The sequence below is a fragment of the Salvia hispanica genome, chromosome 3 (assembly GCF_029641045.1).
Source record: "Salvia hispanica isolate PSC_SH4W2 chromosome 3, Shi_PSC_v1, whole genome shotgun sequence".
Classification (NCBI taxonomy): Eukaryota; Viridiplantae; Streptophyta; class Magnoliopsida; order Lamiales; family Lamiaceae; genus Salvia; species Salvia hispanica.
The window spans coordinates 7,993,460-8,014,656 of record NC_142694.1 but is presented as its reverse complement, the minus strand read 5'-3'; the positions used below and the strand labels follow the sequence as shown (position 1 = coordinate 8,014,656).

General features: G+C 39.5%; 4 protein-coding genes and 2 non-coding genes across 8 annotated transcripts; 3 read left to right on the top strand and 3 right to left on the bottom strand.

Annotated features, from left to right (window-relative positions):
* Window positions 1-120: 120 nt before the first annotated feature.
* Window positions 121-9,327, bottom strand: LDA (limit dextrinase). Its single transcript, XM_048110447.2, has 28 exons — window positions 8,982-9,327; window positions 8,121-8,256; window positions 7,983-8,035; window positions 7,718-7,826; window positions 7,348-7,484; window positions 7,045-7,244; window positions 6,809-6,958; window positions 6,478-6,538; window positions 6,061-6,181; window positions 5,467-5,557; window positions 5,254-5,347; window positions 5,061-5,156; window positions 4,760-4,900; window positions 4,549-4,599; window positions 4,165-4,235; window positions 3,992-4,084; window positions 3,055-3,145; window positions 2,842-2,913; window positions 2,511-2,567; window positions 2,025-2,093; window positions 1,809-1,865; window positions 1,660-1,734; window positions 1,424-1,512; window positions 1,167-1,244; window positions 933-1,071; window positions 717-826; window positions 532-631; window positions 121-434 (listed from the first exon to the last, which is right to left on the bottom strand). The coding sequence occupies exons 1-28, from the start codon at window positions 9,318-9,320 to the stop codon at window positions 324-326; spliced, it is 2,991 nt and encodes a 996-aa protein (XP_047966404.2). The 5' UTR covers window positions 9,321-9,327; the 3' UTR covers window positions 121-323.
* A 444-nt stretch (window positions 9,328-9,771) lies between these two features.
* LOC125209153 (hyccin) lies at window positions 9,772-10,931 on the bottom strand. Its single transcript, XM_048108761.2, has one exon. The coding sequence runs from the start codon at window positions 10,929-10,931 to the stop codon at window positions 9,966-9,968; it is 966 nt and encodes a 321-aa protein (XP_047964718.1). The 3' UTR covers window positions 9,772-9,965.
* Window positions 10,932-12,804: 1,873 nt separating this feature from the next.
* Window positions 12,805-16,922, top strand: LOC125209151 (endo-1,4-beta-xylanase 2-like). 2 transcript variants are annotated; one of them, XM_048108760.2, is made up of 6 exons: window positions 12,805-12,945; window positions 13,326-13,702; window positions 13,780-13,939; window positions 15,128-15,501; window positions 15,584-15,729; window positions 16,180-16,922. In XM_048108760.2, the coding sequence occupies exons 1-5, from the start codon at window positions 12,811-12,813 to the stop codon at window positions 15,720-15,722; spliced, it is 1,185 nt and encodes a 394-aa protein (XP_047964717.2). In that variant the 5' UTR covers window positions 12,805-12,810; the 3' UTR covers window positions 15,723-15,729; window positions 16,180-16,922. The 2 variants fall into 2 exon arrangements, with proteins under 2 accessions (XP_047964717.2, XP_088924421.1); XM_089068295.1 differs by having other exon boundaries at window positions 15,125-15,501.
* LOC125217240 (U2 spliceosomal RNA) lies at window positions 14,272-14,467 on the top strand. The gene has a single exon (XR_007175657.1). It is a non-coding gene; the product is annotated as a U2 spliceosomal RNA (small nuclear RNA).
* On the top strand, window positions 16,723-16,919 carry LOC125217278 (U2 spliceosomal RNA). Its single transcript, XR_007175692.1, has one exon. It is a non-coding gene; the product is annotated as a U2 spliceosomal RNA (small nuclear RNA).
* A 1,411-nt stretch (window positions 16,923-18,333) lies between the features above and the next one.
* Window positions 18,334-21,197, bottom strand: LOC125213497 (UDP-glucuronate:xylan alpha-glucuronosyltransferase 1-like). Of its 2 annotated transcripts, none has more exons than XM_048114080.2 (5): window positions 21,064-21,197; window positions 20,846-20,905; window positions 20,570-20,776; window positions 19,865-20,493; window positions 18,334-19,495 (listed from the first exon to the last, which is right to left on the bottom strand). In XM_048114080.2, the coding sequence occupies exons 2-5, from the start codon at window positions 20,863-20,865 to the stop codon at window positions 18,459-18,461; spliced, it is 1,893 nt and encodes a 630-aa protein (XP_047970037.1). In that variant the 5' UTR covers window positions 20,866-20,905; window positions 21,064-21,197; the 3' UTR covers window positions 18,334-18,458. The 2 variants fall into 2 exon arrangements, with proteins under 2 accessions (XP_047970037.1, XP_047970038.1); XM_048114081.2 differs by having other exon boundaries at window positions 19,865-20,475.

Here is a 21,197-nt window from a genome sequence, read left to right as displayed (position 1 = left end):
TCAATCTCTTTGTTCTATTTAACCATAACAGTACGAAAGAACACAGTAAGAGCAAATCGGTTTGAGCTTTTAATGAATTCACATGGTGATACTGAACCTCCAATCTCGAATTCAACCTGATTTGCGCAAAATAAAAGCCTATATTAATTTCATCAAGTGTATTTCCCATCTCAGCTTTTGGTTATTACTATTAAAAATTGGCTGAACCAATTCGAGTCAGTTTTTTATGAGGTAAAAAATATTCGTAAAGCATAGCATCTCTAGTCTCTACAACATGAATGCACTGGATTTGATAAGTCTGTTCACATGTAGGATATGGTCTCTCAGGTGGCTCGACGTTCGACGAAAACGGAAGTTGTCCTTGAGGGTATTCTGAAAGAGCCCAAGGTTGAGTCATACGCCGACTCATTGACAACGTGATCACTTGAATCCACCTGGAAGAGATCACCGCATTATACAAGAATATATGCATATGAACTGGAGTTTGTATATCATAGTGAAAAGTGGTTAAAGAAGAGGGCAAATAGGAACCTGCACTGGGTGAAGTTGTAGATCTTTTCCCCTAAGAGATGGGCTGGTAAATGTGACATCCGTGGGGCACGCGTTGATTAGAACAACGATGTACGAGTAGCTGCAAGCATAGTCCATACATATGTTTCACACAGTAGGCATAAATGTAAATGGTTTTTTATATAAGACTTTATGGTTTTACTAACATTGGATCTAACTGCATAAGTCCAGGAACTCCATTGTGTCCATCCTCGAGGCTCATGACAATCACACCGGGGATTGATGATGAACCAGTATTATGAAATCGCACTCTTTCCTGAATGAAGATGTCAAACGTAAATGAGTGCATTGATATGAGCCTTAGTTCTTGAATCCATCTGATTTGTAAAAAAAATACATAACAGTTTTTATCCTCTAATAACCTGGATTGTGTTTGCTGTATGCAGACGAAAAAGTGGGGAAGAGTATCTGATTCTAATAAGGCTACAAAAGTTGTCGAGTGCTGCAAGGATGTGATTTTGTTGAGGCTTATATCCTGGATCTGCCAGTCTGATTTTCATTCTGCAGAAAACAGGAAAAGAAGCAGAGTTGGGCAAGAGAAATACATCGCATAATAGTTACTACTATGCTATATGATTAAGGGAAATTATGCTTACAATGGCCAATTTCGCTCATTCTTTTCTCTTGGAGGAAGGCCAACGCCCCAGTTATTAGAGTTGTAGCTGAAGTCTAACCTGAAAGATGAAATTGGAGGGTTGTAGAGTTATCAAGAAATAACAACTTGAGAGAAATCAACTTATTGCACCATGTCAGCAACTCCCCAGTAAGCGATAGTTCCACCAATTTATAGTTCCATCAAAATCATAACAGTAGCGTTATGACTTTTGAATGAATTGAGTACCTCTTGACCTACCTATTGAACCAATCGCCTGAATTATATGAGTCACGATCTAATGATTTTGATCGCAGAATCTCATCGCCAGCATGAAAGAAAGGTATTCCCTACGATTAAATACATGTTAGATGAAAGCATAACATACCGAGGAAAATCAAGTTTTTACCATTTTCAGTTATAACTATGAAGGTAAACAAAAATCTGGATCCAACAGGATATATTAAGACAACTTGAATATAGAACTCATTAAAAACCTGGGAAAGTGCAATGATGCTGGTTGCCAAATGGTTCGTCCTACATCTTGCATCCAAAGAGATATTTACCGGAGTCTATACATAATAAGGATAGTATTAATTACTGTATATCAGCAAGAATTCCTGTGCAAACAAAAAATGAGAGTTACCTTTAAACTGACAATGTCGAACAAGGTCTCATTATCATGAGCAGAGACATAATTAACCTAATTACATAAAATAAAAAATAATTGAAGACGTGAGCTTCTTCTTAGTATCAAATAAGAGCACTTGCATATACTATGAAATTTGAAGACTTTAATTGACTGACAGAAAGATTGCATATTGAGCAACCTTCATTTATAAATAGATTTGGCAGCCCTTACTGTTTCTATGGGGGATGAAGCATATGCAACAGGTACCCCATCATGCGTTGAAACTTCACATCCTTTAACCTGCTTGGTAGCAAGGGACCAAAAAAGGGGATTTTGTGATAGATTATGGAAAAATATTGGAAGATATGTATTCTTGATAATAAGTTTAGCAAAATATAATTTCATAGTGATTTTTATGAAGTTCATATATTATGTACGAGAAGGTGTTCCTTTAATACTTATTATGCAGATTTTTTTAAAATCATCTTCATGGGGAAAAATTTTTAATGCTAAACTTTTGATTCTGTAGTTCGATGTTTTCTTCAATAAAAAATTTCGATATCTTTTGGAGCTGTGCAGGTAAAAGCATGAAGAAGAGTGTGCAAGTTATTTGATTGATTTAAAATTTATAATAAAGCCTACTGGAACATATTGTGATTGTGAGTGGTTTGCATAAACAAAATATTAACAGATAATAGCTGATGAGAACGTGTTTACCTCGTGGCCCTCGTGGTTGGTTAGAACATAATCCTTCAGATTGGCAGCCATCCCAACCTGCCTTATATAACATGACGATGGATTAGTCATCACACAATAATTTCTAGTAGAAGAAGATAACAAGAGTACTAAAATCATCAACCCCTTGAAGCCCATTCGACACGAGAAATGTGACTAAGCTAAGAAAATGCAACCTATTGTGAAAGTAAAGAGTGTCTATCAAAAGCTTGCCAATTTTTCACTACTAATCCGTTTCAACTAGGAACCTAGGCTAACAGTTTGTTAATTTATCAATTTATTATGCAATAATTTCTGAAAATCTTCAAAGTACCTGAATGTGATCCTTGGATACAGCAAGCATATGTTCCATCGTAGATTTGCTTCCATGGTCATGATCATTGGGCTGAAGAAGTAAAATGACTTTAGAAAAAGTTTTACAAAGTTTTGATGAGAGAACCGAGGAGTCAGTAAATCAATTATTGAAAATTCACAAAGCAAAATGTTGGATAAAATGGAGTTAACTGGACTCCATGATGGGGATTACCTCAACCAATAAACCTGTTGCGAAACCTTGTTGAAGTACAGGTCCAAAAGGAGATCCACCAAGCACTGCATCTCGAATCCGGTCGTTGAAGCTGAAATCATGTTTCTCCGTTATTTAGTTGCTTGGAAACAATTCTAAATTCATGTTAGGTAGTATAAATTATGGTATCTGCCACTTTTAATGCTTAAAGCATTAGGATAAGTTCCGTATAGATAAGATCCTTCAGTCAGCACAGGATTTTATCAGGATTAGCTTATCTGGTTAAGGTAAGGATTCAATAGTAACACTGACCATAAAAGTCTTTGAGACGATCTTATCATATATGATGCATTTATGAGGTAAACTTGAACACGGCCGACCAAAATCCTTAATAATGAAAATCACAAGGCTTAATTAATTGTTGCAAACCTTTACCATATTTTCAATTTTCAACAACTTTCAAAATGCAGCAATTACAACATTCAACAAGCTGTCTTACGTGTGCTGCTAAGATGATGTTAAAAATCCATTAAATATTGTGTCAAAATTGCAAATTGGGTAAAGATCGTGTTATTTGTGACAATTGACCCAAATTAAAAGGGTTGACTTGTTTTTGTCTAAATATGAAAAATAATTTCCACAGTTTGGAACCGAGAATGAGATCAAGATGCTACCTTATTAATGATAATCATGTTCTATGCCTCTGCGGTAGGTAAATAAAGCACATTTTTATTATTGAGTTTTTTATGGTGTTTTAGAAGTGAGCTTACACAATTTTGGAAGAATAACTATGATGCCACAGTGATATGTGCTCCTGATTTAAGGATAACGAAGCAGCTAACGAATGATCTAGGATGTGATATTTGACATACAAAGCACAATATTCTTGTTAGGGGATTTTAGGTGAAGAAAATGATGTTTAACCCAAGTAAATCTAGATGGCTAGCAAGACTTATACCTTCCGATTCCAGTTCCAGAAATGTTGAACTGTGATGCATTAACGCCACGCCCGTTTCCAGCCACTTCTCCAAAGTTCCATCCTTCACCGTATCTGATAATGAACATGCACACAATGATGAGGCAAGTATGAAGAACAAAAGAACCAAAAATAATTCAGTTCTTCACACATACATGTAGATGCTAGAGCCTTCGACTCCATCGTTTTCTTTCACTAAATTCTGAAGCATACTTCTGGCCTTTACCTGCAGGCACTCAACCAAGATAAACGAATTCCAATGTATCATAAAAATCAAGATAAAAAAACCTATTGATCACCGCTACTTTTACTTTTCAAACTTTTTTACATGAATATCCTTCACCATATTCAAAAGCTAGCACATAAGTTAGAACTTAGCAGTATAAAACTTATAAATATCTCACAAGATTTTGAATGAATAAAAAGTTCACAGTTTATCAGAATAGTTAGAAATCATTGACATGTTGTCAAAAATTATGGCCTTGAATGGTTAATGCACAGCTTCACAAGAAAAAATTTCTCATTAATGCAGCTCATACCATTGTGCGCTTCATAATATGACCCATGAGGTCAAAACGAAATCCATCAACCTGCAATACAGATAGAAAATCAGAGAAACCATATCAAAATAAATTTTTATAGGCATAATCAACCATGTCCACTATGAATCTGTACTAAGATCCTTAAATTAGCGAATGATTCATGCAGCACGGAGGGAGATGATGATACAGGTAAACAGAAAAATGACACCTTGTAATTAGTGGCCCAGTGCAAGAGATCATCAATAATCAGCCTTTCAACCATGTAATGTTCGCTGGCTGTATTGTTTGCACATGTACTATGCTCGATAAAGCCATCAAGGTTCCTTCGGATGTAGTAACCTGGAACAATCTGCAAATAAATTCATGTTATGCATATAAATTGAATCTCCACTAATAACATGTACATCCCTGAATTTTAATCCAAATTAATATGCAAATGACCACATTTCATATGAAACAAAAGATATTTGTAATCAGTTTATCGACTTGGATGAGCATTTCCACGTGACCTTGTCCAAGACAGAGTTCTCGTCATAGGGACCATTTGCATGCAAATGGTTGTAAACAACATCGAGTACAACACGAACGCCAATGCGGTTTAGAGCCTGCAATAAAATACACCATCATGGTTAGACCTCAAAGTAACACGAGTCCCATTAGAAATGATGTTACTCTGAGTCTGCTAGTCAGACAAACATATACCTGCACCATCTTGCGGAACTCGAATATGCGGAGGGACCCATTAGGATTACTAGCATAACTTCCTTTTGGGACACCCCATACAACTGGATTATAGCTTTTCAGGCGCAATTCAAAGGGCGTCCAGATAAAGACATTTAACACATTGAATCAATCATGAAACGCATAATGGACACATAAATTGCTCTAGGTTATCCTTAGGAAACAAAATCTTACCCCCAGTTATACCCATCTGCATCCTTGATAGATGTGATGCAAGCCTGTTGTTCATCCGAGTCAGGTGGAAATGATTCAAGCATCTGAGAATCTGTGTATGGTCTTGTATCATTCACAGCAAAACCAAATAGCATAAAAGGAAATATGATCATACAGAAATAGTCATACAAAATACAACAAGTTATTTAGTTTTGAACAGAGATATATCACATTCTGCACAAATTTTTAACATATAGAACTGGTATTTAGATGACGAAATAATTAAGAATAATTGAACAAATAACTCCAAAATAGGATGTTAAACAAAACTATTGCTGTGTATCATGCTTATATGGAAGGGGCAGGATCACAGTAATATCAAAAGTTTTATGCAAAACTGCAAGTATAAGCCAGGTATGAACATATAAAACTGAAAATATATAAAAGATGAAACTTCACATCTTAGGACCTAAGATTTTTGTGTTCCAATTTTAATGTCCTTCAATTGATGCCAACATGCGCAGTAACAAATGATGGAAGAAATGATTACTTCAATTGAATCCAGAGAAAAACTATCGAGATGGACCAGAAGCAGCATAATTAATAATTTTGTACCTACAGTCTGCCATTTTCTCTTATCGTCATCAACTCCAGCAAAGTGGTAGGTAGGAAGCAGATGAACATGTGTGATACCAGCATGTGATAACTTCTTCAGATGAAGCATTCCAGCTGAATCCTTCAAGCAATAACAAACTTTAATGAAATAGGATATTTAAAGTCACAGCAGGCATAAATACTTCAAGTATTTTATCATTCTAGTTTCTAGGTTGGGTAGGATCGTGATCTTTTTCTCTTTATATTTCCTTTGGTAAAGGCATACGCATAATACAAGACTAAGTGCGTTCAGGCTGACCAATTGCATTGAGATATGTAAGCTCCTGACTAATAATTAATAGATAAAGTGAAAATAAAAGCAAGAAGATGCGGATGGAAGAGAGGAGTCTAGCACAAGAAAATGGTTGCAGAGATTACAGGGCAAGTAAAGGCAAGGTAGCCACCACGGAACTCAGATGGAACAGTATCATCACTGGCACTGCAATAAAAGGTTGACAAAAGCCACAAGTAGCACACATCAACAAATTAGTATCTATCTTACTTTTTATATACGACTTGCTCAAAGCAATTGCATTGCTAAATAAAATAAAGGGCAAACGAGTTAACTGGTCTCAATTTTGTTGACTCAGATTTCTTAATGTTACCGATAAATTTTCAAAATATGAATCATAAAATCCTTTCAGCCTCAAATGGCTTACCATATATCTCAACAAGGATTTGAATAAGACAAGCTTGGTTCATGATTTACCTGAAATCTCTTACATGCAACTCGTAAATACTGATATCAGAAAATGACAGAAGATCTGGTTTTTCATCTACCAAATGATCCCAAGATTCAGGTTTTAGAGCCTCAGAAGTAACATTGACAAAGAGGGTTCGCCTTCCATCAGCTGACAGCCTACAGTGACAAAAGATGTGGCCATGTTAACCCTAAGTCTCACTAATATAACCATTAACATCCATGAATATATATAATCAGCATACCCTCTTGCATATGGATCATTTGCAATACATTTTGTAATTTGCAAGGTGCTAGGGTGGTAGACATAGACTTCATAAACATAGTAACAGCCCTCCCAAGTCAATGGACCTTCAGCACTCCAGACACCATTTGATTCCTCAAGTTGGACAACTTCTAAGGGATCACCACCTTCAGGTTCTCCATAAATAAGCACACTCACTTTCTTTATATATCAAAAAAGAAAAATATACTCAAATGATAATATGAATGATTCATAGTCAGTATTTGGGAGCTGGGAAAAATAAAAAAATAGGAATAGCATTCACCTGTGCAGTAGGTGCCCAGAGATGAAGAGAAACAGAATCAGATGAGAAAGTTGCACCAAGAGGACCATCGTAAGAGAATAGTTCATCCAGAACACCAGGTAACTGCAGACCGGTGATGCTAGTGCATTCTTCACCAGCTGCATATCGTTAAATTTTCACAATCCATGTGATCAGCAAGTCACTGAAAATATTCAAAAGCTGAGAAAACTACAGATGTAACGAACATCATTTAATCAGCTAAGCAATCCGATCGGAACAAAAGTCTGTTTTAAAAATTAGGGTTACATCCTCAAATGTACTGTTATGCGGGGAACCACCAACAAGTCCGTTCATGAGATTATTAAAATGGATGCTGAAACATTTCACTTACAGCTTAACGCAGCAACAGCCAATTGGTATTTCAGTAAACTGTTGACATCCAGACCTGGAGGAATTTGGAAGGATTTGTAATCGTGGATATGAGGAAATTTTTCAATTACCTAACAACATAGAGAAATCAAGAAAAATAAACTTTTCATTAGAGGTGTAAACAACTATCTGTTTCAATGGACCACAAAAGATAAGTTTGCTAAGCTGAAATCCTCACTGCAAGGGAAATAGGGAATATAATTTTTTTACATTAGTAAGTGCCTCACATGTTTCGGGAGCCTTTCTTTACTTGGTTCAAGCTTAATCTTAACATCATACCCTGTTCAGAGAAAGGGTATAAGAATATAAGATGGTTATCGAGTTAAAATAAGAATAGACAAGGATGCATTATTAGAGAAGCTAACCTCCAATTTTCCCATTTACTGCAGAGAGAGAGGCATCTTTACTTCCATATAGACAGCACGAACCATCTCCAACATCCATATTCCAGGCAATTGTATCCTTACCAACCCAAAATGCTCGAGAATGCAGCATGATTTCCTGCAAGAATATATAGGTGCAAGAGCTGAAGGGTATTAACATATGAAAAGAAAAGCCTTTTTCAAAGAGAGAGGTAAACATATTGTATGTTCAAGTCTTGTCTTGCCATTGCCCTTATCCCAGAGTTTAAAAAAACTAGAATGTAAGAGTTACATGAAGACGAGACTACTTTCAAAAGGCTGCTATAAGAACAATAAATCATATAACCAAATTGTTCCATTATAATTGAAAGAATCCATTCATGTGTATTCCCATTTCCATGAGAATACATCAATTAGGTAATGTATTTACTATAATGTTCTCTCTCATAAATCCCTCACTGTTGGGCTCCGTAGCCTGTGAGGACACACCAAGATGGCTTATACCAAGAGAGACATCATCTACACTCATAAGTTACTGACCAAATATCACCCACTCACCTACCTAATCAGGGTGTAATTTTGGGCGCACAACCAACACTCAGCTTCATCAAATGAAGCCCATGGTTCATCGGTTTCGAAATCATGCTAATACAATCAAACGGATCTCCAAGACTCGTTGATTTACACAACCGAAGCAGTTGAATTATCCTGTTTCTTTTCCCTGGGCACTCTCTCTCACTGAGATACCTTAACGAACTACCACAATTCCCCAACCCCCTCCCCATTTATTGCGCGTAATTCACCTTTCATCCCAATTATACAAATTAATTTAAATAATGTGCTCAAAATAAGAATCCGTATTACCTGATCCTGAAGAGAAGAAGGGGGAGAAGTAGGGCCGTCATCAATGGCCATGGCTGAAGAACAGGGAAGTCTAGGAGAAGCTCTGAGCTTGAGAATTCGGCGGGAGCCACCCGGTCGGCGCCAGGGTAGAATTGGCGGTGGTGGCGGGTGATGGCGGAGTTGGAAACGTGGAGAGTTGGAATTGGTGGAGGTGAACTGGAACTGAAGTGAGGAACAACGATAAAGTGACATTTTTTCAAATTGCAGTTGGAATTCTGCTCCACTTGAATCCGATTCACTTTTGCAGTGTAAACAAATAAATATCAAATGCAAAATATCTCCATTGTTCTCGTAGTACATTAATTTTATTTCTACAGATAATGCGCAATCCAACAAAAATGTTCAAGTTATAGGTGCATATTTTGAGTGGCACATAATTTGTACTGGATTATTGGATTGCTTAATTTTGATTTCTACTTACATTTGACTCTTCACAAACCATCTCTTAAAATCTTGATCATATATTGATTCTAGATTTATTTTTTTTCCTACTCTAACAGACATATCTTCAAGCTCTGATTAAAATCAACCAAAAATCATCATCTAGGAGTATGAAGGTGATTTTTAGTTCGACTAGGAGTACATTAGATGGAAAAAATGGTTTCAAAGACCAATTACAGTATAAGAAATGTACAAAAACATTTTTTGCACTCCAAACGTATAAAGTGCCTTCAAAAAAATCTAATGCGTATCATTGAGTCATAGAAATGACGAACAACAAAATGTTAAAAATAATTTAAATCAAAACATCTTTGACAAAGGAACAAAATTTGTTAGTAGTAATATAGAAAGAGCAAATTATGGTTCCAAACCACTACATAAAATGCAACGAAGAAGCAAATAGGCATTAATTTATGTGTGAACCAAGATGTAAGTGGTGTAACTTGTGATGAAAATTAAGAAAAAAAATCCTTCCAGCTAATTGGATACCCTAAAGGTAAACTCCTAAACCGAAATTTCATTAGTAAGGGGTAGGTCGGTATGATCAAAGTCAGAATGCGGATCCATAGCAATCTGAGCCAGCTTAACAAGGCTAGCCGTGGCCAGCATGGCCTTAGCATTCATATCATGCTGCGCCCTAGCGCTCATGCACTGGCAAGCCGTGAAAGCCGCGTGAAACAAATCATAGTTCTTAGCCGGGCGGAACAAACAATGCCCCAATATCCTGAGAATCGGCTGCATGAGCTCCCACGGCATGCCGATCCGGCCCCGCTTCCCGTCCCCCTTGTCCTTGTCGGTGTCGCAGCCGGACCAGAGCCTGCAGAACTCGCAGAAGTCGAGCTTGGAGCCGACGGGGAGGAGGGAGACGCGGCTGTAGTAGAGCTCGAGGGCGACGCCGACGATCTTGGCGCGGCGCGTGGAGCGGACGGTGCCGTGGGGCTCGAGGGCGGGGGTGATGAGGGCGAGGTGGAGCTCGGTGGAGGCGCTCCTGGAGGGGGGGGTTTTGTTCTCGTGGTAGACGGAGGGGTGGGCGAGGTCGGGGACGGAGACGGTGGAGGCGAGGCCGCCGCGGGAGGAGGTCTCGTGGGCGTAGATGGCGAGGAGGACGGACTCGAAGCCGGGGAGGGGCTTGCTGAGGGCGGCGCGGGAGAGGTAGACGCCGGCGAGGGTGGGGAGGAAGCGGAGGACGACCAGCTGGAGGTGGGGGTCGGCGGAGTGGAAGGTGTCGTAGAGCCAGGCGCAGAGGTTGTCGTTCACGGCGCCGGAGTCGGGGCGCCGGAGGAGGGTGGAGATCTGGGTGGCGACGTCGGGGTCGTGGAGGAGGGAGGTGGCGGGGGTCTCGGAGGAGGAGAGGTGAGGGGGGAAGTACCGGAGGATGGCGGCCAGGGATTCTACGGCCGCGCGCCCCTTGCTGAAGGGGTCGCCCCATTTGTTGCGGGCTTTGCCGGATTTATCCGGGGACTCGCTCATTGATGATGGCAAAATGTTTCTTCAGATTGGATTTTCCAAATTTTGTTTTCTGTGTTTTTGTTTGGAAAAGGAGGATTATTGGGAGGAAATTAGGATCTTCACTAATTAATCAAGGGTAAAATGTTACGAACATTAAGTTTTTAGTCAGCTAATTATAATTGTAAAAATATTATGTATCTTCTTATTTTTATTCACTTTATATACTATGATTAATAAGCCTTCCGTCCACGAAAAATAGACCACATTCGCTATTTTTGATTGTCCACGAAAAATAGACCAAGTTTAAAAAAGGACCCACATTATTTTTACTCCATCTATATAATTTTCCTATATCAAACTTCCTCCATTCCAAAGAAGATGACCCATTCTTTGAATGACATAAAGTGAATAGAATAAAGTGAAAGAGGAAAAATAAAGTAAAGATAAAAGTATTTCCATTTTTAGTAATAGAACACATTGGTTATGATAAACTAAAAAGCAAAAGTGGATCATATTTGGTGGGACGGGAGTATATGTTTACCTTAGAGCATCTCCAAGGGAAAAGGTAAATTGAGAGGTAAAGATAAATAACTATCATATTTACCGTTTCTTAATAAAATATCATGCTTCAATAAAAAAGTATCAGAAGGAGGTATTATATCTTCTTTCATTTTGAGAAGATATCTTTATCTCTTATTGGAAGAAAATGTAAAAATTAGTTATTTTTGTTTACCTTCTTAATTTACATTTTTCTCTTAGAGTCCATCATTTTTTAGGAAGGTATAATTACCTTTTTAAAACGATAAATGAGAAATATACCTTCTCAACTTAGAGCATCCACAATGACGGTGAGCGGCCGGCTAGCCGATTCTCGGCGCTGGCCGGTCCGCTCGCCGAACCATTGTGGGCGGCGAGCGCCAATTCGGCGAAAAAATAGGCGAGCGCTGGCCGATTAATGGTCGCTGGCCGATGCGCTCGCCGCCATTGTAGGCTGGCGATCGGCCAACGGTTTTTTTTTATATATATTTAATTTCCGAAACACTATACATACGCGATTTGAACGTCATTTTCATTTGCACCGCTTGTTTTAATGAGTTTTTCTCTCTCTCTCTGAATTCCTGACAAGAGCAATATCGCGAATTGGAGAACAACAACGACTCTCCTCCAGCCGAGCTCTCCCGTCTCGCGCGACTACAAACGCAGGTGAACATGTGGAAAATCATAAGTGAATGGAAAGCGACAACTGACCCTGTGAAGAAGGGGCTTCTTTTTAATTTCCTCCAAAGTATGCGGGCCGCAAAGGCGGCTAGCGCACGTAGTGGCGATGGCGGCGACGAGGAGTGAGGCGGGGCTCGTGCGTGGAAGCAGGAGGGTATTTTTTTTAATTATGTAATTTTTTTAATGTATTTTTATTAATTTAAATAAAATTATTGCACTTTCCCATATTTGTGTCGTAAATTTAATTCCGATTTTGCATGATTGTAATGTATTTGTTTTTTATAATTTTGCTGGCTTATGGCTAGACTATTGCTTATCTAGTTTCTTGTCCTACTAATGTAATATAAGGAGTTTCTTGTCCTGATGATGTGGCATGAGGAGTTTGAGGCTAGCCTGTTGCTACGGTGGATGATGCTCTTACCTTTGCTTTTAGGTAAGACGCTCTCACGAACAATTAAATGTAAGACTTGTTAAACTTGATACTTGCGTGGAGCTTCGTGTAAAAATACCTTTTTATGATACTATAGGAAGAGTTTTAACCCTTCGATATGAAGATGATTAGCTAACAAAACATACCCAAATATTCGTATGCAATAAGATTAATCAATAACAAGAGCTATATAGTTCGAAATCGGTTTTAATTATCAAAATGATTAGATTTCGCAATTCAGATTTGGTGGGCATGCAGCACTTGAAACCCTACAAATATCTGAACTTTTTCTTGGTTGCTGTGGAACAACCTTATCCTGCTGCCATCTGCGGTGGCGTGAACAATATGGAGAAGCAAGCAATGCCGATGGGGCTATTCTTCACCGAGGTGACTGTTTTTCCTAAGTTGAAGAGTTGTAAAACAGCTTTATTGGAAAATGAAAAAGCATGACCGACTCTTCAACTAACTAGTGAGATAAATATACTGAACAACAACTATATCCTGGTTTTTTTGGTGTTAATTTTGCTTTAGGGATCAATAGATACTGGTTTAGAAGTTTGACTTTGCTGGCCATCTTGTTCTGTGGAGTTAATTACACCAAATAGTTTCTTTGTTCACTGATTTGTTACCAATGAGCTGTGAAAATGTATGCTATGTTAGTTTTTGGATGCTATTGTGTGTGCATATTGTTGTTTTCCATATGTTCTTCCTTTCACCTTTAGCTCATCTCAGACAAACTGATCAAATTTCTTGAATTTATTTAGCAGAAGTTGAATCATAAATCATGTAATCAGTGCTCCGAGGCTGCTGCAAAACTTGCTCCCAACATCATAATGAACCATGATTTTTCTGGAGGACTTCATCATTGGCGCCCCAACCGCTGTGCTGCCTATGTCACTTCAGAAGAAACTGCATATCCTCGAGGGAAATCGGCTAAGCTAAATGGCCGTTTCGCTGTTGTTGCAAACCGTAAAGAATGCTGGCAAGGTCTGGAGCGGGACATCAGCAATAGAGTCACTGCAGGCTCCATTTACACCATTTGTGCTTGGGTTGGAGCGTCGAGCCTTCAAGGCGCCGCGGACGTGCTGGCCACTTTGAGACTTGAAAGCAATTTCTCTGCAGTTAGCTACAAGTTCATTGCAAAGTAGTACTAACTGTCTTTGTTGTCTTTTTTTACTATTGCTTCATGATTCAGTTTCTGATTTGGTGTTTTATAAGCAGGGCTTCCGCTTCCACTGATCACTGGGAGAAGCTAGAGGGCACCTTCTCGCTGCCAACTCTGCCCCGTCGTGTTATCCTTTATCTTGAAGGGCCTTCTCCCGGCATTGACCTATTTATAAGATCGGTTGTCGTCTCCTGCAACTTCTCCAGCCAGCCTGATGTAAGTTAATGCTATCAATCATAAAAAGTAAATGGAAAATACCTTGTTGGGTTATTTTGTTGCCTTTTATTAATGTGGTTCCTTGGTTTAATAGCAAATGTTATCTTTCAATGTGGTGATTCAGGTCATGGATGATACTTTGTTGAGTTATATTTTGTTCAGTCTAGTTGATGGTGCTACAAATGAGAATTAAAAATCAATGATAAAAAGCATATGCTAAAAGCTGGAAAAAGAGCCTTCCTATCTTGACTATTTCTCCCACATCGAATATGAGAGTAAACATAAGCTTCCAAACTAAGTATAAAAGTTGAGGTCCGTGAACAAAGAAGCTCATACCTTTCTCGGCCTTTTGGCTAAGATCAAGTGTAGTATCTGTTCTTATCAGTTTAATATCTGATATGTGGACCATCGGTCCACACGATATTAAATTTATTTTTTGAGGGGGAAAGCCCATCAAGGTAGCTTGCTATCTGGGCTTTCAAGAGTCGCCTATGCGTTGCACTGCTGCACAGGCCTGGCTCACCCCACCAATCTTAGTCTAATTTTTTATTTTTTATGAAACAATGCTTAATTTTTATATTTTGCTGGGGGAGAAGAATGAGAGGCCTAATGTTTAGAAGTTATCCTTATAGTACGTACATTTTTAGAAACGAATTTAGATGGTTCTCCATGAAGTGAGCACATTGGCCCAAAAATGGTACCACTAGTTAAATGAGAAATGGGCTGACACATTAAGAAGCCCAAAGAGATGGTGCATATTTAAGGCAAATTTGTATTTTTCAAAGGCCATGTCATGCTCAACTTGAACTCGAGATTGTTAGCATCAAACATTGATCATTCTACCACTGGACGAAACACACACACAACATCATCGACCTGTTTAGTGTCACGACAATCCCCTAAGTTATAGTATCTCTTAATTTTGGCGTCCCATTTTATATCTTCACTTTTTTTTCTTTGGTTTCCAATTTTTTCTTGAATTTTAATTTCTAATGTTTTAGTATCAATCTATTCTTGAGATTATTAATCCATTTTCACATCTATTCTATAATTTCATAATTAATATCATTACTATGTTTACTCTTTGGATGCTATTGTATGTGCATATTGTTGTTTTCCATATGTCCTTTCTTTCAGCTTTAGCCCATTGCAGACAAACTGATGAAATTTCTTTAATTTATTTAGCAGAAGTTGAATCATAAACCGGGTACCAATCAGTGCTCCGAGGCTGCTGCTGCTGCAAAACCTGCTCCCAATATCATAATCAACCATGATTTTTCAGGTGGACTTCATCACTGGCGCCCCAACCGGTGTACTGCCTATGTCACTTCAGAACTAACTGCTCATCCGCGAGGGCTAAGTGGCCATTTCGCTGTTGTTGTCAACCGTAAAGAATGCTGGCAAGGCCTGGAGCAGGACATCACCAATAGAATCTCAGCAGGCTCCATTTACACCATCTGTGCTTGGGTTGGAGTTTCGAGCCTTCAAGGCGCCACAGACGTGCTAGCCACTTTGAGACTCGAAAACAATTACTTTTCAGTTAGCTACAAGTTCATTGCAAAGTAACTGTCTTTGTTATCTTTTTATTTTATGTTTGCTCTATTGCTTCATGACTCAGTTTCTGATCCTGTGATTTGTAAGCAGAGCTTCTGCTTCCACGGACCACTGGGAGAAGTTAGAAGGAACCTTCTCGCTGCCAATTCTGCCCTGTCGTGTTATCCTTTATCTTGAAGGGCCTTCTCCTGGCATTGATCTATTTATAAGATCGGTTGTTGTCCGATGAATCTGGTGTAAGTTAATGCTCCTCCATGTGTCTCTCAGCTATATGTTCACTGTTTAGTGAGCTTTTACTGTTAAGGACTCGATCATATTCATAAAAAGTAAATGCCCTACTATATACATAGATACAATCACATATTTTCCCGTTTGACAGATGACAATGATTCACAGCACTGAAAAACCACAATGATAACGTTGATTGCTTATTTCTGCATATATATGAATGTATATTAGTTTGATCGAAGTATAAGAAATCACAGGTGATGGAATGTCTTCAAATTGGCATGAAAAGCATAGTTCATTGTGGTGGATAGATTTGCTAGTATTTTAGGTGATAAAATTGATGTACAATTACCCCATGTCATGAAGTTGTTCAGTCATTTGTATTCGATCCTTGTGTATTTTGTATGGTTTGATGAAAGACCATGTATAGAACATGTCTGATTACATTTTTGACTCAGGTGTAAGAACTAAAAGCAAGACCTCCTTTTGCTGCATCAAAGTCTTTTTGGACTCCAAATATTTCTCGCTCTTCTGAAGTCCATGTTCGTCGTTTCTGGCATGACGCTGAACTACATGTTGCTGCTATGTTAATGGCAATAGTCTTAGTTTGATTTGGAGTCAGTAATAGGTTGCTGTAAAATGCCATTAAGTTTGGGAGCTTGCTTTTAGTATAACAACTTTCATGTAAACTCTGATTTCTTCAGGACATGGATGATACCATGTTGGGTGGTTTTTTTGCTTGCTTTTACTATAACCTATGTTGTATCTTGGTTTAATTGCAAAAGTTATCTTTCAATGTGGTGACTAGGACATGGATGATACTTCGTTGAGTCAGTTTTTGTACTGTCTAGTTGATGGTGCTCCAAATGAGAACTAACATCGACAAAGTTGGGAAAAAAGAAGTCTTCGTATCTTGCACTATTCTCCCACATCGAATACAAGACTAAACCAAAGCTTCCAAGCATAGTATAAACATCTAAAGTCCGTGAACAAAGAAGCTCATACCTTTCTCGGCCTTTTGGCTAAGATCAAGTGTAGTATCTGTTCTTATCAGTTTAATATCTGATATGTGGACCATCGGTCCACACGATATTAAATTTATTTTTTTAAGGGGGAAAGTCCATTAAGATAGCTTGCTATCTGGGTTTTCAAGTGTTGCCTATGCGTTGTAGTACTGCACAGGCCTGGCACACCCTACCAATTTTAGTCTAATTTTTTATTTGATAAATGATCTAGTTCTTAATACCACTAGTTTATGTAATTTTGAATGTGTATAATTTTTCCAGGGCCTAAAGTGTTGTCTTTCTTAAGGTGTGAACGAATATAACCAAGGCTAATGAAAGCTCGAACATTTATGAGCTTTCCTTATTGTACGTACATTTTAATTAAAAAGTTGGATTTTTTCATCGTAATTTCTTAACTATTCTTGAACTATAATTAATTACTAACAATATATCTAAATATTCCTTTATCTATAGTAAGATTTGATAAAATAAGTGATAATGAAAACGAATTTGGATGGACCCCCAAAAAGTGGGCACATTGGCCCAATTATGGTATTTAAATGAGAAATATGGGCCTATACATTAAGATGCCCAAGAGATTGGTGTATATATAAGGACTTAAGTCGGACGATTGCATCGTTTGGCCAATCTACGTCATAGTCAATTTGAACTCTACATTTTTAGCATATACTACCTCCGTTCCCCAAAATTTGTTACACTTTGACCCGACATGGGTTTTAAGAAATGTAATAGAAAGTGAGCTGAAAAAGTTGGTGGAATGTGGGTCCTACTTTTAAAGTATTAGTTTTATAATAAAATATGAATAGGAATGTGTTAGTGGAATATGGGGTCCACTACTAAAATGGTAAAAGTGAAGTGTATCAAATTTTCAGGGACGGATCGAAATAGTAAATTGTACTGTATCAAATTTTCATGGATATAGGCAGTAAAACATTGATCATTTACCACGAGACAATCACACGCATAAATGCCATTGGCGTATTTAGTATCACAACAATCCCCTAAGTTATCTATCTCAATTTTAGCGTCCCATTTTATATCTGCACTTTTTGTTTCTTTGGTTTTCATTTATTTTTTCTTCAGTTTTACCCTCTTTATCCCATAAAGTTTTTCACTTATTTCTATTTCCATTTGTCCCACAAAATTTGTCACATTTTACTTGTATTGTTTTTTATAGTGGACTCTAAATTCCACTAACTCATTATATTTTATTATAAAATTAATATTTTGTATGAAAAAATAGGACTCACATTTTCATTAACCTTTTTCCAACCTACTTTTCATTACATTTCTTATATAGGGTCAAAACATGAAAAAAATTTTTGGACGGAGGGAGTAATTTCTAATGGTTTACTATCAATCCATTCTTGAAATCATTACTCCATTTTATACATTTTATAATTTATTTACATAATTTACCATATTATACTCTTTTTCTCCACCAACAAACACTCGTGTGTCGACCAAAGTGTACAGGAGATAGATGGGGGTAATGGTGGGAAGCAAAAACATGGGATGGATAATTAATTTAGTCGGAGAGTTGTGGCATCGAAGGTGGAGATAGAATAATTTTAGTGATGAAGAATGTAATAAAAGTTAAACGCATGTTATTAGTGATGAACAAGTAGCAAAAATGTGTATAGATACGTACATATATCTAGCGAGACAAACAGTGGTCATGAGAATACGATGATGATGATGATCAACAATCATCACAAAGCAAGAGTAGCTCCTCCTTTGTTAGCAAAGGCAGGCGGCGTAGGCACCGGAAAATCCACCTCCGTCCAATTACTCTCCCCCCAATGCTTGAGCATACTCTTCCAATTACAATACGGATCAATACACCTCTTCATCCTCTCATCCCTCACCCTTATCCTCCAATGCCCATCCTCATACCCTCCCTTCTCCGCCTCCCTCCTGTCCCACTCCAGCTGCGCCTTCTGCTTCGACGCCAGCAGGCAGAACTCCTTCAGCTCCCCGGGCATCGCGTCGTGCACCCTCCACCACTTGTTGTGCGCCACGTCGCTCGCAAACTCCTGCAGTATGTCCACGTTCCAGTTGCAGTCGTAGTCCCTGTAGCACATCCACGGCTTGTTCCCCAAATAATGCAACACGTACAGCACCGCAGGCTCTGCAGCAAACAGCCTCGTCTTCTTATTCTTCACCGCCTGGTCGTCCCCTATCCAGAAGTTCTTCAAAAAGTTCATGTGTTTCGGGATCCGATGCCACCAAGTGAAGATCTCGTTTAGGTAGCCCTGGTCGCCGCCGTTGTAGGATTCGATCTCGTTGATGTGCTCCATGAGGAGGCGGAACGTGCAGTTGGAGGGCTCGATGACCATCACGCCGGAGTTGAAGAGGGTGCCGTTGTTGCCGGTGGCCGAGATCTCCGGCATGGAGAAGAGGAAGTCGATGTTGCGGAGGATGAGGAGGTCGGCGTCGATGAAGATGATCTTGTCATAGTCGGTTAGCTGCCAGAGGCGGAACTTGCTGTAGTTCCACTCGTTGTATGCGTCTTTCTCGGCTTTCGGGTTCCGGATCCGCTTTATGGTGCGGACCTTCCACCCCGCGAGTTCGAGCCCGCTGCGGTGGTACTCGCTTATCGTCTCGTCCACTAGGATCACCAGATCACGAGTGGACCCCGCCATTCGAATGCTCTGTGCAGCTGCGATGGCGCCGCAGACGTAGTCGTGGGCCGAGTGCAGGATCGTCGCGTACGCCTCCCGCTGCTTCTTTCCCGTGTAGTCTATATCTGGCAGAAATTACATGTCCATTGAGTAATCGATGGGTAACTTTTGGTAATAGTATATAATTTGTAATCCATGTATAATTAATTTTTGGTAATCGATATGTAATTTTAATTGTCACATTGATATTCCGATGACTAGAAATTGTCCCGGATACTTTTTTCAAAAAAATGAATGAAGAGTACTAATTGATAATTATCTAAACGGCGGGACATTTGCAGTTAATGCCTAAAATGATGGGACAAAATCGACCTTTCCCAGCGAAAAATGAAATAGCGAATACTAAAGGGTAATCATCTAAAAACATCGGGAAATTTTCAGGTAAACGCTCAAATGATAGGACAAAATCGACCATTCCTCCAGCAATTAATTACCTTGGGATCCAAGGGGAAGCGCAAGCTCACACGATCCGACCGGAAGCTGCAGCTTAGCGCGCAACACATTAAGCTGCGGCCGATACAACCACACATTCCCCTGCCGCGCCACAAGATCCTTGCAGGTGAACAAATTGGGTATGGGGAAACACCGCGTCACGAAAAGCAGATGCACCGGATAACTCCCCTTGCACGCCGACGCCAGCCCCGCAGCCGCAAGCTGCAGGTGGAGCCGCGCCACGTCTCTTGACCAGTTCCCCTCGTTCCTGCAGGGGAGCTTCACCACCACGAGATCAAGCCGCTGCGCCGGCACCTGCAGCCGCGGCAGAGCAGGGCAGCTGGGCACCGCGTCGTCCTGCTCCTCATCGATCCACTCCGGGAAGAGCACATCCCACGTCACGTTCCTCTCCGCGTGGTCCAGCCTCAGGGCCGTGTGGTTCGCCGCAGGGAAGATCCGCCGCCACCCCCGCGCCTCGCCCTCGTTGAAATTGAGGACTCCGATCCCGCCAATTTCGGTCTCCCTCGGCAGCTTGTTCACCGCAGCGGTGATGTCGCTCCAGTTGATGTCGAAATCAGCGGCGTAGCGGGGATCGGAGCCGCCCCAAATCCACCTGCTCACAAAACGTTGCCTGCATTATCAACAGTATCGATTGCCTGATGCTCTCGGACACAGAGACAATAATATAATGAAGAGCAGCGACGTACCGTGAGACTTTGAGTGCGACGCCGTTTTGCTGGCACACGGGCGGGGAGGAGAGGATGGTGAGGAATGAGCCTAGCACGATGATTGCTAGTATTAATTTCAATGGATGAGGTCTGCATCTACTGTTTTTGTCTGGAACTACGAATTTCAGGGGATTCCCCATGCTCTTCACCTTGATCCTCTGTAACTTCCTCTTGTACGCATCGTCTCTGCAAAGATTGAACGTCGTCTTTAAATTTAATGTCGCAATTAAAATAAAACCGGAGAAATTAACTCACAGGCGTTGTCTGGAGTCCATGATCAGGCTTCAAAGCGTTCTGATCATTCGGATTGACAATCTGTTCATCAGGAAAAGCACAAATTGAGAGGAAGAGTAATGCTCTGATTACTATAAATAGGAAGAATAGAATGTCTATATGTTCAATTTATATAGCATAATTCTGAGGAACAGGATGGCTATTTTGATCTATAGAGTATAGGTTTTAATCATTTTTACCTTTTGAGGAGTTGAAATAGTTCTTCTTGAAAGGAATGAGTTGAAATATTTTGATTGGTGAGGAGAAGAGAAAAGAGGCAGAGAGTGTTAATGGAGAAGGAGGGCGCAATATAAGTGAGTAACGTCGGTATGAA